This window comes from Triturus cristatus, chromosome 4_1 (genome assembly GCF_964204655.1).
Source record: "Triturus cristatus chromosome 4_1, aTriCri1.1, whole genome shotgun sequence".
NCBI classification, from domain to species: domain Eukaryota; kingdom Metazoa; phylum Chordata; class Amphibia; order Caudata; family Salamandridae; genus Triturus; species Triturus cristatus.
In genome coordinates, this window is record NC_140585.1 from 1,145,020,465 (window position 1) to 1,145,038,989 (window position 18,525).

General features: G+C 46.9%; 1 protein-coding gene across 1 annotated transcript in view; it reads left to right on the forward strand.

Annotated features, from left to right (window-relative positions):
* The first annotated feature begins 3,248 nt into the window (after positions 1 to 3,248).
* The window catches only part of SLC27A1 (solute carrier family 27 member 1), a 216,011-nt gene continuing 200,734 nt past the window's right edge, over positions 3,249 to 18,525 (forward strand). The window contains exon 1 of the mRNA XM_085654270.1: positions 3,249 to 3,738. Within this exon, the coding sequence (XP_085510396.1) occupies positions 3,572 to 3,738 (167 nt within the window). The 5' untranslated portion in view covers positions 3,249 to 3,571. The remainder of the gene's footprint in view (positions 3,739 to 18,525) is intronic.

The following is an 18,525-nucleotide window of genomic DNA, read 5'->3' on the forward strand; positions in this document are numbered from 1 at the left end:
GACATCATCAAGGCTGCCGTCAATGAGAGATGTGAGGACCTGCCCTGAGGATGCGTCACACAGTGGCGGTTCTGAAGGCGATGCAGGCTGTAGCAGCAATGCGTGGCTTTGCGACACGTCCAATCCATGCAGCAGCTGAGAGGTGTCAATTCTGCTCGGGGTTGCACTGTGCACCAGAGGTGATGCGTCGATTGAGCTGGATCCACAGAGGCTGGCAAAGCACCTTAATCCCACTTCCAAGGGTCCAGGACTGGGGTGGCGCCACTTGGCAGAGTATACTCACAGATGTCAGAGTCCAGGTGTGTATGCAAGGTTGTTGGAAACTTGTTATGTCCCTGAGGCTTCAGATCAGGAGGCCATCAACTAGCCCTTGGGCCTCTGGGTTCTGAGTTCAAGTGATGCAGGTCCAGTCCTTCTCACCCAGGGAAGAGGGTGGCAGAAAGCAGGGCAGCACAGCAGGGCAGCAGTTCAGCAGAATGTCGGTCCTTGTAGCAGCATAGCAGTCCTTCTTTTTGGAAAAGTATCCACAGGTCCAGAAGTGTACTGAAGTGGTGGTATCTGAGGTCCTTCTTTGTACACAGTTGTGCCTTTATAGTGGGGACAGTCTTCTGGAGGCATGCCTTTAAAGTGCACAGATGCCCTGCCTTCCTGGCCCTGGCTCCAGACTAACTACAGGGTATGCAGTCCTTTGTGTGGAGACAGGACACAGCCTATTTAGATGTAAGTGAGGCTGGGCCCAGCTCCTCCCTACCATCCTGCCAGTGATGGCTCATCAAGTCACATCTAAGCTCCTATTGTGTGTGGCTGTCTCACAGGAATACACAAAGCCCAATTGCCAACTACACCCAGTCATGTACCCAGAGACAGGCTGTAGGCACCAAATGACTAAGACAAGAAAGTGACAACTTTCTAAAAGTGCTGTAGCAAGAAATGATGGGTGGAATGCTGAATGAATCAAGCATTCAACCCCAGTCAAGAGTTTTGGGTTAAATCCATAATTCTCTTGCTCACTATGCCACCTTAGTTTGGACACAGCCATATTCAAATCAGTCTTGACCCTGCTCCTCATGGGAATAGTCCAGCCTGAACTGCCAAGCCAGGTCCACCCTGGAACGAAAACAAGAATCCTGGGACCAGTTTAAGGGTAACTCTCCTCATCAGCCAGGCTAGCTTGAATCCAGTGGCAGAGCGAGCAAGGGGCTCACATCTGGGGATACCCATCCCACTTATGGCGAAAAGTGCTGCGCCAAAAAAGGATGGACGGAATGCTGAATGAATCAAACATTCACCCCCAGTCAAGAGATCTGTGTTAAATCCATTGTTCTTTTGTTCACTACATAACACCAGTTTGGACCCAGCCATATGCAAATCAGCCTTGACCCTGCTCCTCATGGTAACAGTCCAGCGCGAACTGCCAAGCCAGGTCCTCCCTGGACCGGAAACAAGAATCCTGGGAACAGTTTCGGGGTAACAGCCCTCATCAGCCAGGCTAGCTTGAAAACAGTAGCACAGCGAGCAATGAAGCCATGTCTGGGCATACCCATCCCACTTAGGGTGAAAAGTGCTGCAGCAACAAATGATGAACAGAATGCTGAATTAATCAAACATTCACCCCCAGTCAAGAGATCTGGGTTAAATCCGTTGTTCTTTTGCTCACTACGCCACCCCAGTTTGGACCCAACCATATGGAAATCAGCCTTGACCCTACTCCTCATGGGAACAGTCTAGTCTGAATTGCCAAGCCGGGTCTTCCCTGAAACGGAAACAAGCATCCTGGGACCAGTTTTGGGGTAATACCCCTCATCAGCCAGGCTAGCTTGAATCCAATGGCATGGTGAGCAATGGACCCGAGTCTGGGCATACCCATCCCACTTTTCGCCCTAAGTAGTAGTTTAGCAGTGGTAAAGTGTGAGGAGTCCTAAGGCCAGAAAAAACGAAGTCAGCAAAAACTGGAGGTCTGAAAGCAAAAATGTAGGGAGAAACCATGCAAAGGATACCAGATCTAACATTCTACAAATGAGGTTCCCTATTAGCAATATACCTTTGGGTTGCATTTCTTCCATTATGCCTGTTTCAAAAGACTGACAAATTGTCAAATCAGTGGACAGAGATTCAGGAAGAGTATGATTTGCCCAGGATGAAACAATTTGTTAAAAAGGTAGAACTGAGAATGCCGCATATTGCAAGTTCCTACAAACACTATTCATTTACCATCATACTGTAGTTTGTAAAGCTTGTCCTCCTTTTTCCTCCGCCTTTGCTATCACTTCTTCAATTAGATTCTCCTTTCCCCGTCTTCCTTTGCTCTTTGTTCACCTCTCTGCTATCCCTTGCCACATTTACTTTTCCCGTGTCACTTTGCTCATCCTCCCATTTACGTCCTCCTCCAATGTGTTTCTTCCTTTCGCTTTCCATTTCTACTTCTCTTCCATGTCTCCCTGGTTCTTCCCCTTAGGCCGTACCTTATTTCCTTGATACTCGTTTTCATTGTCCTACCTCCGGCTCCCGTTGCTCTTTCTTTCCATTTCTCGTACCTCTTATCAACTGTGGCGCCGTAGTGTCTCCTTTTCCTCTTTTTGCACACCTCGCGCGCCCCGCTCTTGTGCCTCCCTCCTGTTTTATCTCTCCATCCCCAACTTTTTTCTTCCCTCCTACATTTTGCTCCTTCACCCGCATCATTTGCTTCCTTTGCTCCTCTCCTCTCGAACCCCATCACTTGTTGTCGACTCTACTTTCCTTTCACTATTCTGAGCTCCTCCCACTTTCATTTTTATTTTGCTTCCCACAGCACTTATCCCCCACTGCATATTTCTAATCGTCTGCAGAGCTCAAGTACACATTAAAAGTAGTTTGAGAGGATTTCTTTCAATTCCTCTTTTGTCATCTTCCCTTCCCTTTCATCTCTACATTTAATACTCCTTTCTTGTCTACAGTTGCTCTTTCCCAATCCTCAAGTCACCTGTTTTGTTTACACCACCCTTCTTTCCTTTATTCTACATTTTCTTCCTTTTCCATTCTGTCTCCTCTTGTATTTTCTCATACATTTCCCCCGCCTTCTTCTTTTCTTTTTGATTCTCCCTTTTCACTCTTCTAAACCCGTTTTATCCCTCCCCGCTTCTTCCTTTGCCAACAGACCCTCGCGTCCACTCCTATCGCGTCTACGGACTTCTCCCACCCAATTATATTTTGGTCAGCTGTTCCTCCCCTGTCACCCTAGCTCCTCCTTGTGCTCTTTGCTCCTCCCAGGCTCTCCTTCACTTGTTTTCAGACCAACACCACACCGTGGGGTGCTGCTCCGCCTTCTTGTTGGAGCTGGTAGCGGTTCTCCTCAGACAGCCCAGAGAGTGATTAGTTGCAAGAGTGCCTGCCTCACCAGGAAAGGCGGTGGACACTGGAGCTCTGAGCGGGGCACCAGGGCCCGCATTCCAGCCCGGCCTTGCTGGGCTCCCCTGGCAGCAGTAGCGCCCCTCCTTCCGGTGCTTGGCTGTAGGCAGCCCCTCTCTCTCAGGGAGCTCCGCGGGCGCGACGAACACTGGCACTAAACTTTGCAGCCTCTCCCTTCGGCTCCAGGATGCTGGCGATGGGCGCCAGCACGGCCTTCCTCGGCTCCCTGGGTCTCATGCGCCTCATGGGACTGCCCTGGTCCTGGAGCCTCGCCGCCACCCTGGGCGTCTACATCGGCAGCGGCGGCTGGCGCTTCCTGCGCATCGTCTTCAAGACGGCGGCCCGGGACGTCTTGTGAGTGACCCTGGCACGCGACCTTGTGTGACGCGACGCGTAATAAACCAGCGCAGCGTAGATGAATGCACGTGCCTCACTACTTTGGAGTTATCTAGCGCCGAGATGCGAACTGGTAGCTATACTGATGCCTGTGTGATAACAGGACCCCAGCTGTAATCCAAGCTTCCGTTGCACACCACTTATCTGCGCTGCTTTTTCCCCCCTAATCAGTAAATTGTGAATGCTGAGAGACTAAATAGCAGCCATTAGTGCTTTATTTAAAAACACACACACTTTCACATAGGTACTACATAAAAAAAATATGACTGAAGCATGCCTTCTGTAAAGGGGCATCTATCTACATGTACACTTCCACAGCGCCGAAGCAGTTATCTAGGAAAAACCGGATGGGTCATGTTCGCACTATATAGCTCCTCAAACAAACAAACTTTTTGCGCTCCATTTTCCATGTTATGCATTGTGAAATTGAGTCACGTGACAGCAAGGCCCCGCTACATGAAAATGTGATGTAGAAGTATGGAAAAGCAAAACAATTGAACTGTAGAATGGTGCTGCATAAATCTTATGTTCGAGGTGCTGTGACCTTTTAATAGCACTTAGATCTTACTCAACCCTACTGAATGCTTTTAATTGCTTACTTCACGAGCCACTACTTAACACACAGCTTCTGTCAAGATTTATCTAACAAGGCTATGGGCAACCATTCGCTGTCTTGTGAGTCTGTCTGCTCACTGTGGAACATACCAAAGTGCTTGATCAACATACATTCACTACACCCTGTTCTCACACTCCCGCCTCCCTGTCTGCTGATTGTCTGCGCAACCTCCACTCATTGCTCGCGGTGCACCCACGCGCTGACTGATCTCTCTCTCCCTGCCAGATGAACGTTCAACCTCTGCATGCAGAGCGTGCCATCACCACACCTGCTCTCGCTGAATGTTGGACTGCCTTCTGATCCTCCTCTGGCTGTCAGAACAATCCAGTGCTTAATTTGAGCAGGTGGTTTCCGGTACTCAGCAAATGGAACTTAGCTGTCAACTCGGCATTTATGACACTTTGCCACATGGCGGTGCTGTTTGTGTAATTCAGAGTTGAGCTCACAATAGTTGTTCACAACACTGCTCCGAGTTGTGCCTGACAAGTCTGCCCTGGCTGCTAGTAGTCGGGTAGGGTAGCTCAGTGCATTTGCATTCGCTTGATATATTTGCACATCACAGGTCTGGATCAGTGCTTCATCCTTTCGAGGCCGATTAACAGAGTACAATTGAGGTAGCACCTTCTACTAATGTGTTACAAACGTATACAACCCTGGCAGCAAGCGCCACGTGGAATGCAAGCCAGGCATATTCTGAAAACAGGCCTACTGAACCCAAAACGTGTGGGGAAAAAAAGCACCATCGTACTTCTATGGGTAACAGGGCAGCTCTGCTGGTTAATGCATCTGCTACAAAGCTTTGCTTGTAAACTGTTGGTCAATGGTTACGGTTCCAGTGGAATGGACTCTGCCCTTCACCCATCTGAGGTCAATAAAATGAGATCAGGAATGGTGCACAGCAGGGCCAGACAGGGACAAAAAATAGCCACGGGCAACAGTTAGCGAGCTAGATAGCTGAAAAACGTGGCCCACATTTGCAAATCAAGCCAGTTTCGAGCTAATAAAGTCACGCTGTGTCTCGCAAGGCGTGTGGGACTGCATTTATTTGTGTTTACAGTTTGCTGCAGGCAATGTTTATGATAATATCAGGGCAATTAACAGTAAAAAGCGGCCCACCGTGCCATACATCAGGACCACAAGCTGGTAAAACACCGGTCCACACACTGACCTGTGAGTCCAGCCTGTCGGGACCTGCCAGGGTGCCCTAAAGGCCAGTCCGACCCTGGCGTACAGTAAGAGCTCCGGAGTAGCAGCAAGACACTTTACAGAGATGTCTTTTTTTTCTCCTTTTTTGGGTAACAGGCTGTCTCGAAATCAAAGTTCTGTACAAAGAACAGCAAGCGAAACCTAAACCAGCATGCAAAAATATGTTTTCAATTTAAGGGATTGGAGGGCAACGTTATTTGCCGTGACTCACACGGTTTGTTGGGGTGAGTAGTGAAGCCAGGATACACGCTAACACATTGTACTTACGCACTACACCTTTCCCAGTCTGTGCACCTGGAACAGGATAAAGTAATGTGTGCAATAAAATATCACTATTCCATATTTCATTGCACACATTACGTTAACCCCTTCCACTCCAGGTCCGTAAAAATCTCCTTCAGCAGTATATGTGGAATCGGCCCACTGGAGAATGTTGTTCGTATTACTGTAAAGCGCTTGATCACCTCGGGGTGAAGGACGCGCTCTATAAACGCATAAATGAATACATGTTGCCTTATATTAGAGCGGACCCTGCACCTGACTGACTGACTGATCGCTGAGTATTGCAGAAAGCCTCACCAGGAACAGTTTTTTTCAGTTTTCCCTATTTTGCCCCTTTTACACTTGTCGCTTGCCTGAACCTGTGAGTGTGGGGAGGCCGGGGGACGGAGGGGGCACTTGCATTGAGATCTGGATAAAGATAGATGCGAGGATGACAACAGCTGTCAAGGAACTGGATATATTAGAAGCCTTGCGGGGAGGGGCTCTTTGTATCCTGCTTGGGGTGGGCGTGCAAGCGTATGGACACCCCAGGGGCCCAGATGGGGGTGATTCCAGAGGAAGGGAATCTCGGAAGAGACCGAGAAGGAGACTTCGGGGTGACAGACACGGGCTCTTAGCAGCAAGGTGATGGTGGGCACTGCCTTATCCTAGTGGGGGCGTTGTCTGGCAGAGTTCCTATAACTTGACAGTTCTTCTTTTTCATTATTTGTTCATTGAATCTTCAGCTCAACACCCTGATAAGTCCTGTTGTCACTCTTTGAGTGCAAATATGTGTCACGTATTAGTTGCATATGAATGTAATATGTAAAAAGGCAATACAAAGATTGTAAAGAAAAGGGGGCTAGGAAGGAAACAGGAAGAGCTGGAGGCCAAGTAGGAGGTACGAGGGTAGAAGAGACGGAATATGGGCGGACTGGATGCCTCAATAGTCATATATCCCATCTGCAGGTTTATGGCTCACAGGCCAGAGCCAGGTTCATTGGTGAGCACGTGAAGTGGACTGTGGCTCTGCTGGAGAACACACACCTTTATCATTTCTTTTGCTTCCTTTTGTTCTTTTTTTTCTCCCTTTACACATTTATTTATTTTGTCTTTACTCTCTGCCTCTTGAATTTCTTTCTCACACTTTGTCTTCCCCTACAGCTCCTGGCGATGCTTTCATGTGCCCCAAGCTCCTCCAGCGGACCAAGTCCGCACTGTCCATTTACCCCAAGCTCCTCACGCATGTGGTGTCCATGATGTACCCCAAACTCTTCCTGATCTCCCTGTACCCGGATCTCCTCGCACTGTCCATGTGACCGAAGCCGCTCAGTCACCTGTGCCCGTAGTCCATGCGCCCTTAGCTCTGTTCACAGACCGCGCTACGCTACTGGCGGTGGGGGAGTCACTGAGCGCTCGAGCTAGAGACCCAGCTCTGGCTCAGTCAACTCAAGGTTCTCTTGGACCCTCAAACCCAAACCAGGCAAACTTTCATGTGGCTTCTGCCCACCATCCAAGCTCTAACCTCATGCACCAAGAACTGAAGTCAGAGCTGTGACCTTTGATCGAAAAAAAAGGAGAGAAAAAGAGGTACCCGTTTACTGGCTGAATTGAGCAATGTGAAAATAGAAAACCTGGGATCAAGCCCAGTTTCCCAAACTTTGTGAAGCTAGGTAAATATTTTATTGCACCATGTGACCGCCCCTTCAAAAAAGTGTGCAGGGAGTGTGCTGTACAACAAAAATACTTGTTGTATTTGATTTAATAGACTATAGTATTTCTCCATGTGTAAGAATCTAGGCCATATGTTGGGTGTACATGCCAACTGACCTGCCTCGTAGTTAGCAAGAGTGGTCAGGGCGTGGGAGAGGCATGAATGTTTCTAAAATCATATTTAAAAAGTATCTCTTTTAATAAATGCCTCTGAATGCAGTGATATATACTTAAGTACTAAAGTGAATTACGCTTTTTTTTTTAATTTGCAAAGACTTGAACACATTTTTATATGATGTTTGTGGCATAATTCACATGCTAAACATTTTCATGCCACATTTCATGTAGTGGCTTTTGGAGCCAAGCAAGACCCTTGGTGGGCGCAGCTCACCTTTTTAATTTCTTGGCTCTCCCCACCTGTACATGTTACAAAAACTCTTTGCGCTGACTTGCCCATGTCCATTAATCCCCACCCACACTGTGCGTTCATGGGTGCATAAGTACAGTGGAAGCCATCCAGTTACCTGCACCATGTGTAGAGTAGCGGGAACTGCCCTGGTCAGCCTGCAGCCAAGGAAAGAGTAGGCCAACACCCCCCATCCATAACGCCCCCAACAATTTGGACAGGAGACTCCAGATGTTTTTAAGGAATAAGGGATGGGTACATCCCAATGACTGCGACGAGTACAATCGGGACTAAGGATAATTAAATTCACTAGCAAGGGCAATATTCCTGTGTCTACATTAGCTAAGCTGGCCTTCACAACCAGACCACTGTAAACATAGAAAAGAGAACACTGATCATGTTTACTCTTATTTAATTAGTGAATAAAGACCAAAAGAAATTCCTGTGGAAAATACACATTTTCCTCAAAAGATTGCCCCCTTAGACAGCTGAAGAGCAATTTGCAACTCAACAGGTCTCAGTTAAAGGGACACCCTGAGCCTCAGCCCAGGAGGCCACTATCGCTTTAATGGAGCTGCCCTGTATTCCTTCAGGTACAGGAGCTTTACACAGGGAATGCGCCTAACCAATAGTTGTTCTGATCCTACAACTCAAAGTATTTTTTATTTTGCAAAGTTTTATATAGCGCAAACTTGACCCGAATCGAGTATCGGAGCGCTTTACATAGCACCAGTTGCATTACATGAGAACACTTTTTATTTTTTCTTAGGCACGGGGAGATTAAGTGATGTGCCCTGAATCACAGGATGTTCAGCATCATTTCCGAGACTGGAACCCAGTTCCCCAGATTCAAGGTCGACCGCTCTAGCCGTTAGGCCAACTCCTCTCCCCATAATATTAATAATATATGAATAATTTATAGTAATTAATAATAATATAGTAATATTGGATACTGTTTGGCCCTAGTTAACATGACCAAATCACACAAAGAAATATGCAGGTTTTTATGAGTGGCAGCTGCTTTGGCATTTAAGTGGTGGGGAAGCGCGGGAAGGGCAGCCCAGGGGAAAAGAATGAAAAAATAATGGTTACTTCATTCTGCAGCGTCAGTGCTCTTTGACCTCTACTCCTCGACTCCTGATATGCCACAGGGTCCTCTACGCCAATCTAGACACTGCTCTCATGCTGGTATTACCCAGCATGAGAGCAGCACAGTGATTGGTGTTAGCGCCATAGTTAGGCACAGTAAGGGATTATGACCCTCGGCTTATTCTCCACCCGGCTGTAAAGCACAGCACGGGTGGAGAGATCTAAGTGTGATGACGGTTTGGCCGGCCTTAGCCAGTTGGCCATACCGTCATGCACACTTAAAGCAGTGCCACCACTCCTCCTCCTTCCTGCAGCTGTGTCGACATGAATGGACGGCCCCGCCCTCAGCTCACTGCAGGAAGTAAGCAAGGAAAAGTAAAATGATAATAACCTTTGTTATCATCATTTTATAGATGGGTACCTTACGTCATCTGAAATCGAAGGCTCAAATTGTACTTCCCGAAATGCTTTCAAACTAGTGGAAGATCCCACGGAGGAACAGTAAATCTAGAGGTAGGCCTAGAAATAGTAAATCTTTCAGCAGTCTTACCACCAGATAATCCTTGCTAGAATTAAACCAAGGTTCTCTGAAGCTCTGATGGCTGCACACTGGTCTCTCAAAGACCAGAGGGACCTTTCTTGCTTTTGGAACCTATTTATTAAAAACTGAAGCACAGACGAGATTCTGAATTTCACCAGAGAAAGAGATCTAGAGGAACACAATTTCTCCAAATTCCTCCTATGCTTAGAGTAGGAATTCAAAGTATAGGGACGTCTGGAACCCTGAATGACGTCTGCTAGATGTTCTGGTACTCCACTCCTTTGAAGCCCAATCCTCTCAATTTTTACACAGGCAGAGCTAGTTTCTAAAGAGGTAGGAATCTTAGAGACCTGAGAGAATTGGGAGACTGAGGAATACCCCAAGGAGGAAAACGATACATAGATTTCAGAAGAGGAAACCAAGAGTGGCGAGGTCAGAATGGAGTCACTTCTCTCACTGCTGATTCCCTTTAAATTTTTACGAGTAGAAGAGGGATGTGTAGAAGAGGTGGATAAAACATATAACAGTCGAGAAGGCAAGGTGACGATAGAGCATCCACTCCCAAGGCATCTGACCATGATCGTGAGAGAGGAATCTTGGAAGTTGTTTATCTTTTCAGGAGACTAAGAGTTCTAGAAAGTGTTTCTCAAAATAGTTGCATATTAAAGGGAACTCATGGGGAGTGAGGAACAGAGTCTGAAATCACATGAGGACTCTACTTAGTTTGTTTGCTGTTTTGCCTGATGTGAATCACCTTTAAGGAAAGAAGACTACTTTCTGCCCATCACCCAGTCGTTAATGCTACTAGAGTCAGAGGTGGACTTTCTTCCTCCCTGCCGATTAATGTACACCATCACTGTAGTGTTGTCTGTCCAAATAACCACATGATGTCTGATCGTGTTCTTCTTGATGTGTATTAGCTCCTGATGATTTGCTGATAAGTCTGTCCAATTTCACGAGTTCAGTCTGTCCTTTGTTGACCATCTCCCTTGAGCTTTCCTGTTCAACATCATTGTCTCTCATCCTTTGTAACTGGCATCCTTGCAGGGGAATCTCTTACCATCTCTGGAGGGTAATGTAAAGGGAAACCCTTGTTTGAGAGTTCTAGTTTTTGCCACCATTGTAGCTGCCCTCAATCAGATCTGCTATCAAGATCTCCTTTTCCCAATCTATTGAAGCAGGTTTCCAATATTTTGCTAGGCGAAGCAATGATTTTCTTATGTGAAGCCTTGCCCATGATAATGGTACTACACAAGATGCCATGCTTCGCTATACTTTCAGCCAAAGTCTTGCTGGTGCATCAGCTTGAGCTAAGCGAGAAAGAGCGTCCTTCTTAACCTTGTTGCTTTATCCTTTTGCGGAAACACCATACAAATCTCTGTCCTGAAATATTCTCCGATTAACACTTTGTTTTGAGAGGGATTCAGTTTGCATTTCTCCAGATTGATCATTATACCATGTCGTGTTGATACTCCTTCAATATTTTCCAACCTTTCAGAACTCTCTCGTGATTGGCTACGTAGGAGCCAATCATCCAGGTATGGGAACATATTACACCTCTGAAGATGTAGATGTGCCCCCAAGGGAGCCATCATTTGTGAATAGCCTTCGGGCAGACTTGAAATCAAAAGGAAATACCTGGAACTGATAGCAGTTCTATAGCTCAAAATACCTCAGACAAGTCTGATGTTCCTTTGTGATAGGAGTATCGAAGTAAGCATCCATCAAGTCTATTGATATCATGAACGAATTCTCTGGAAGTAAAGGAAATATTTTCTGTATTATTTCCATCTTGAATGGAATTAATTTAATCGATTTGCTTATCCCTCTAAAACATTTATTAGCCTAAACACTCTATAAAGTTGGCAAAAAGAATACTTTGATGAGGAGCCAAAACCTGAACCAGATGGATCTGTGTTCTGGTGAAAAGAAAAAGGGTGTTTCTTCTCTTTGATAATCCTGTGTGACTGTTATTCCAGCTCTAAGCCAAACAAAGTGCTTCCTTCGGAAGGTCTTTCGCAAGGCTATTGATTTTTGTGCTTCATCAGTATGCCACACCTTCAGATAGAGTTTTAATATAGCGAAAACGGTTGTTTCTTCCGCCACTGTAATTCTCTTACTATATCGAAAGAGATATTGGATAAGAACTCTACTTGGCACCATCGCTTCAAGGAGCAAAGATCACTCTGAACCCTTCTGATCAACCTAAAAGCGTCTTATGTCCATAATCAACTACTATGTCATGTAGGCTCCATATATTCCAGCACACATGGCTAGATTAGATCCTTCTAGTGTTCATTTATTTTGTTAATTAGGGCTTTTAAGATACTCTCCTATGTCATGAAAGTATAACCAACCAGAGTAACCACAAAGGAATCCACCATAACAGATTTAGGCATAGTTTTTACTGTGTTCGCCAAAGGGTATAGGCTACACATAAATCTAGGAACACTGATTCTGTCAGGATCCCTCCATTCTCTTGTCACCACATCAGAGAAATGTTGGTGAATGTTAAGCCATAAGGAGTAAGGTTTCTAAAACTGCCTCAGTATTGGCTCTGAAGAAGTACTGGGTAACCTCTCCATTCGAAAACCCACATTTTTCCTTTCTCTGGGCAAGATTTCCGGGGACCTATAGTTTTTGTTGATCAGAGTGAACGCGCTCAATACTTTCCTCTTCTGCCCCCAAGCTTGTTCACATTAAAGGGCACCTCGGACTAAAGATACTGTGAGGCAAGCACACCCTCTAGCACAGTTTTCCCTCTCTTATGCTCCAGTGACCGCTCCTCATGCCTTACGACATCTTGAGGGAGAAGGACTAAGGCGGAAGAGCCAGATATTGTTATCTTCCTAGAGTGCTTGCCCATCATCAGTTGCACACACAGGATTGCAGTCAGCATCTCTCCAGGGCAGGGACTTGCAACATTGTGTCCCATTTGCCAACTGTTTAAATAGAGAGAAACTTGCACTCTTGTTCTGCAGGCACTGTGCATGCTTATTGAAAAATCGATTGCGCATGCATGTTACCCAGTCTACTGCACATGCATGAGCTGAAAATATAGCAGAGCATAGCGTGGTTTTGCTCCTCCCCCCGTCCCCACTGCACCAGACCTCTGGTCAGCGAAGAACTCAGGCGCCCCTTGTGAGTTCGAAGTAGAACTTACCTACCACCTGTGTCATCTTAACCGATATCTGAGTTTGGTAAAATGACATCCAGGTAAGAGAGGGTGAACTTCGCTGCCTGCCCCCCCCCCCCCCCCCCCCCCTTAAGGAGTTATGCAGTCCTGTTCCCCTTGTTCCTGGCTCAAAGGAAATCCATATGTGACGAGTAGACCAGAGCCAGGAAAAGATCCTATGCTCCTATTCCATCCCGGTCAAAGGCAGGAGAAACAAAAACGTACGTTCTCTGGGTAAGACAGTGCTTATTGCACTAAAGGGGTGGGTGGAGTCATGTCTTCACTTCCTGTTTCTTTCTCCTATCTGAGGTGAGTTCACCTCAAAAGTAATAACTGAGACAGTGCTTAATTTGTTGAAGTACAAGTGCCGGTGCCAAAAGCTGTTGCCGAATACCTAGACTGGAATCCACCTCAGGCCTCATCAATCCACTTCCAGACACTCCCTGTCTCTTTATCTCACTCCTGCAGGTTCCACCTTTCTCCCTTTGTGATGGTTTTTTCGTCTTATCTTCCTTCGTTGTGCATTTTTCCTCTCTTGCTTTCGGGAAATGTTGGACGAGGTAAAATAACCCCCAGTACCCAAGAATGAGTGCCGGTGGACCCACGCACACAACAAGCATTGGCAAAGCCAACAGGTCTCGCCTATGCCAGAGCTATTGGCTTTGCCAATATGTTTTAGCCATGTTGTGCACCTGCAAGGCTGCTGCTCAGCATGGCTAAAAGTTAGTGGCATAAAGCAGAGTGGCTTGGAGTGGAGTAGAGTGTCATTAAGTAGAGTGTCGTGGTGTAGTGTGTTATGGAGTGGCGTAGAGTAGCGGAGTGGTGTACAGTGGCGTAGAGGTGAGTGGCATGCAGTGAAGTGGAGTGTCATGGAGTGGTGTAGAGTGATGTGGAGTGCCGTGGAGGGAGTAGAGTGTCATAGAGTGGAAGGGCGTAGAGTTAAATGAAGTAGAGTGGAGTGGTGTCGAGGGTGTTATTTAGAGTGGAGGAGAGTGTTGCTGAGGAGAGTGGTATAGAGTGAAGTGGCGTAGTGTGGAGTGGTGCAGGGTAGAGTGCAGTGGCATAGAGTTCAGTGGGAGTGTTGGAGAGTAGACTGCTGTACAGTTCATGGGAGTAGTGTGCAGTGGCGTAGAGTGGTGCAGAGTAGAGTGGTGTAGAGAGCAGTGTTGTAGAGTACAGTGATGCAGATTAGATCAGAGTGGTGTAGAGTGCAGTGACTTAGAGCTCAATAGTGTAGAGTGCAGTCGCATAGAGTGTTGCAGAGTAGAATATATGGGTGCAGTAGTGCAGATTAGACAGGCATAGAGTACATTGGTTTTGAGTAAAGTTGTGTAGAGTGCATTGGCATGGAGTGATGTGATGGAGAGTTGAGTGGTGTAGCTAAGACTGCAGTGGCATAGTGTGGCACAGAGTGAGTGGTGCAGAGTGAAGTGGTGCTGCGTGCAGTGGCGTAGAGTAGATTGTTTCAGAATACAATGAAGGAGTGTAGAGTGGAGTGGTGCAGGGTACAAAATATTGGCATAGAGTGCACTCGAGTAGAGTGAAGTCGTGCAGAGTAGAGTGGAGTGGCCGAGACTAGAGTGTTGTAGAGTGCAGTGGTGTATAGTAGAGCGGCGAGGAGTAGTGGCACAGAATAGAGTGGCATGAAGTAGCACAGAGAGCAGTGGTGTATAGTATAGTATAGTGGTATAGAGTAGAACAGTGTGGCAAAGAGTACAGTGACATAAAGCACAATGGTGTAGAGTGCAGTGGCATAGTGTTTCAGAATATAGTGGTGAAGAGAGCAGTTGTGCAGAGTAGATTAGCGACAGTGCGCTACCACACTATGCTTTAGTTACGTTAAAAATTGTCCGCTTCATTTCTATGAAAGCTAGGTGGGGTGCGAACGTTTGCCTTTCTAAAAATGTGGTTGTGGTTCTAAAAATTTTGGGAAGCACTGTCCTAGCTTGTTTTCCTAAATTCTTCTCTTAACTGGTCCCAAATGTTTGCAGAATGTAGAAGCCATCTTAGTTTCCACCATCCCCTGCTGCTTCGCTCTCCTCCAAACTTTAAATGTCTACACCACTTGAACTCCCAGACACTTGTGCTTCGGGACGTAGTCCCTGCACTGCACATAGTCTCTGCACTGCCCAGCTCATAGGCATGGACCACCGGTTTTGCTAGTGAGTTTTATGCTCGTGGTGCACAGACCTCACTTCCTGCAACCCCAGGCCCTAGTCCTCTGCATTCAGGTGAAACCACATGTCCCACCAAGCGCGCTCTTGCTTCAGTAAACCGACGCCAAATGTTCTGGGACACGGCTGCAAGCAGGACTCTTTCAATGGGCCTAGTGTCTGCACTGTGCCAAAGCGCTCTGCGTGGGTCCAGAGCGGCGCTGCTCTCAGACGACGTGTCTGAAGCATGTGCCTCAACTCTGACTGGGAACTGCGTCCCATACCCACCCCGTGAAGGACGACACCTCTTTCATAGGCTCAGCTTGCTCACTCCTAAGTATGGCTTCTGGCACTTTATCCTCTGCTGGGACATGAACTGGCTACTAGCAGCCCCAACACATATCCGTGGAAAACCGCAGTGCCAGGGTCTGCGAAGCTGCTACGTTTCCCGTGTCCTGCTCCAGTCCAGGTTATTTTTCCTTCAAATGTGGGACTACAAGTTCCAGAATTCAAAGAGAGAATCCTGGGCTAGAACAGCTAGTCATGCACAGACCTGGGAAACTGGGCAGCGCTGGGCCCGTTACCATCATGGGGGTCTTGCTCATGGCTGGATGTTGGAAAGTCTACGTAGGGTTTTGAGTGTACAGGAAGAATGGCGCTAGGAACTGGTAGCGGTAGGGTGAAAAATAGAGACCAGCAGTAAGTAATATGGTGCTACATGGTCAGAGGAAACCCGATATAACCCCTGAAAAAAAGTGGGTAGGGCCCACTTAGTAATTGGAACAACCAGTCCTGTGCACACGTTGTATGAGTATTAACAGAGTCTGTGACAAACGTAGTATTTGTTCAAGCATAAATGGAAATATGAACAAGATGCCAAAAACCAAGGACACAAGGCGTTACTTTTGGGTGAGGTATATTTTTGACCTTCATCAGAAGAAAAAACATCAAAAGAAAAGACCAGCCGACACGTGTTTCGTCAAACGGGTAGTCACCCGTGACTCTTCAGGGCTGAGGTAACTAAAGGTGCAAACAATCGTGGAACCGGTTATAAAATCAAAACGGTCAGATCGGAACGCAATTGAAGCGAGAAAAAAGCCAGTGGAGGCAGTGAAAGATAACAAAACGCATATAGGGAAGACAAATCCGTCAAACCCTCGGTAGTACACGGAAGTGAACGGGCGGGTGCAGCCGTCACTCGGGGATCTTCATGATCGGGCTGAAAAAGTGAACGTGACCGAGTCCGGACTCAGTCACGTTCACTTTTTCGGCCCGATCATGAAGATCCCCGAGTGACGGCTGCACCCGCCCGTTCACTTTGGTTTTTGGCATCTTGTTCATATTTCCATTCATGCTTGAACAAATACTACGTTTGTCACAGACTCTGTTAATACTCATACAACGTGTGCACAGGATTGTTGTTCCATGGTTGGATGTTGCCACAGGAGGCACAGGCACCTCCTGTGTCATACGTCTTTTTGTTTTACCATTTTAATAATGTATCTTTCTGTTGCCGCTTTTGCCAACTTCGGCCTCCTTTGGGCCCCTCCCCACGGCTGCATCACGGTTATTATTCTTATTTTGTTTATTAGGTTCTTATCCTGTCTTTTGCTGACCTGCGAGCCACAGATTAAAGTTAGGAAGGGCGATGAAACGCTTTTATCTGACGCAGCCCCCCTTCTCCTCAACCCTGTTACCACCATTTAGTGGGTGCTTCAATAATCAGCCACAGTCAGAATGACAATGGGCCTGTCCCAGACTGAGCGAGGTTGGGGAGGGGCTACTGCAGCCTCTAGAGTTTGAAAGAGAACTGCGAGCTGGCTAATTGTCAGAGGGGAGCAGCATAGCTTGCTGCAATCCCAAAATTAGGGACAAAAGGCGTCCGTAGGAGGAATGATGGTGGACAATGGACAAGACAGCAAAATGACGGACTGTCTGTGAAATTTACAGATGGTTGGTCACCCTAAGTGGCATACAGCCTACTGCTGTTGAAAAACGAACCTCTCTCTTCACGTCCCTATACGAAATGGTACAATTTGATGCTGTAAGCTCTCTCATTCTTTACCTTGTGCAGCTCGTGTTAATGTATGCTCAGCGGGGAACGCTCCCTGCAGCACCTGTGTTACTGCAATCTGCTGTGGCCTCCAGTTAAACCGGGTCGGTCTGATTGTGTCCAGTGCTTAAATTGTAAAAAAAAAAAACAATAAGTGCCAGGGCTCTCATCAGGAGGCCAGTGCAGCTTGCACCATAAATTGCCCGCGCCAGGCTGCCAATGATAGTAACAGCACAACTACTAACTATCAAACTCCTAAAAGTGTGCCAATTTGGACTATTCCAGGCCCTCAAAGCTAGAAGAATGGCCTGGGTGACAGGCAATAGTAATTTTTAATGTACATTGAATTAATAATTTACTGTTGTTGTGTTCCTCTAAATTAGCCAGGCAGCGCCACCTTGCTCAGGCTGTCACAAGCGCCTATGTTGACAATTAAAAGTGCCTGTGCTGAGCATCGGACACCACAGGCTCAAATTAAGCACGGCGTGTGGCACAATAAGGTAGGCAGTGAGCTGACTTTCACACTCGTGTTTATTATTTGTGTTACTGTAAATCCAACAAGGGGCACACTGTTAGTCCATGTGCTTGTGTATCTGGTGTATCTGGTGTTAATGTAAGACATATAGTGAGCTCCCTATTCATCCCTGTGCCTCTGAGTTGAGCTGCTGTAAGATCTGCTTGAAGCCCCCCTCCTCCCACCTTACTCGTTATGTTATGTTAAGCGGATCTGTTTAGGATGCTAATCACCAATTAGGGTATCCAGGTGCTTGAGCATGGTGCCTACTCGCTGTACCTGTGGTGTTAGTCAAAGAGCCAGGTCTTTAGCTTCCTGCGGAATTCAAGAAATGAGGAGGAGGCTCTGATGTCTTGAGGGAAGTCGTTCCAGATTTTGGGTCCGATGTAGGAAAATGAGGGACCTCCCGCTCTACTTTTGTGGATGCGGGGTGTGTGTATGTGCGAGTGAGGCTGAGTGTAGGTGGCTGGTCCGCTGGCGAAAGTGTATGTGGTTGTTTAGGTATGCTGCTCTGATGTTGTGCAATGCCTTGTATGTGAGCGTTGTGTGTTTGAACTGGCTGTATTTGTGTACGGGTGTCGTGGAGCTCTCTGAAATGTGGTGAGGTGTTGGTGCTACGAGGGAGATTGAGGATGAGTCTTCCTGCGGTGTACTGGATGGTCTTGAGTCTGTATAGGAGCTATTTCTAGATTCTGGCATACAGGGTGTTGCCGTAGTCGAGTCTGTTTGTGATGAGTGCTTGTGTATCGGTATGTCTGGTATTCTGGGGCAGCCATTTTAAGATCTTGCATAGCAGACATAGGATGTGGAAGCAGGAGGAGCTAACTGCATTTACTTGCACTGTCATGCAGTTTATCATCAAGAATGATCGGTGAGTTTCGGTGTGGGTTCTAGCTTTGACGGCGAACAGGTAGATTTCCAGAGGGAGTTCTTGTTCCTGAAGACCAGCCCTTCTGTCTTATCGGAACTGAGCTCAAGCAGCTGGTTCTCATCCATTCTGCTACCTTAATCATGCAGT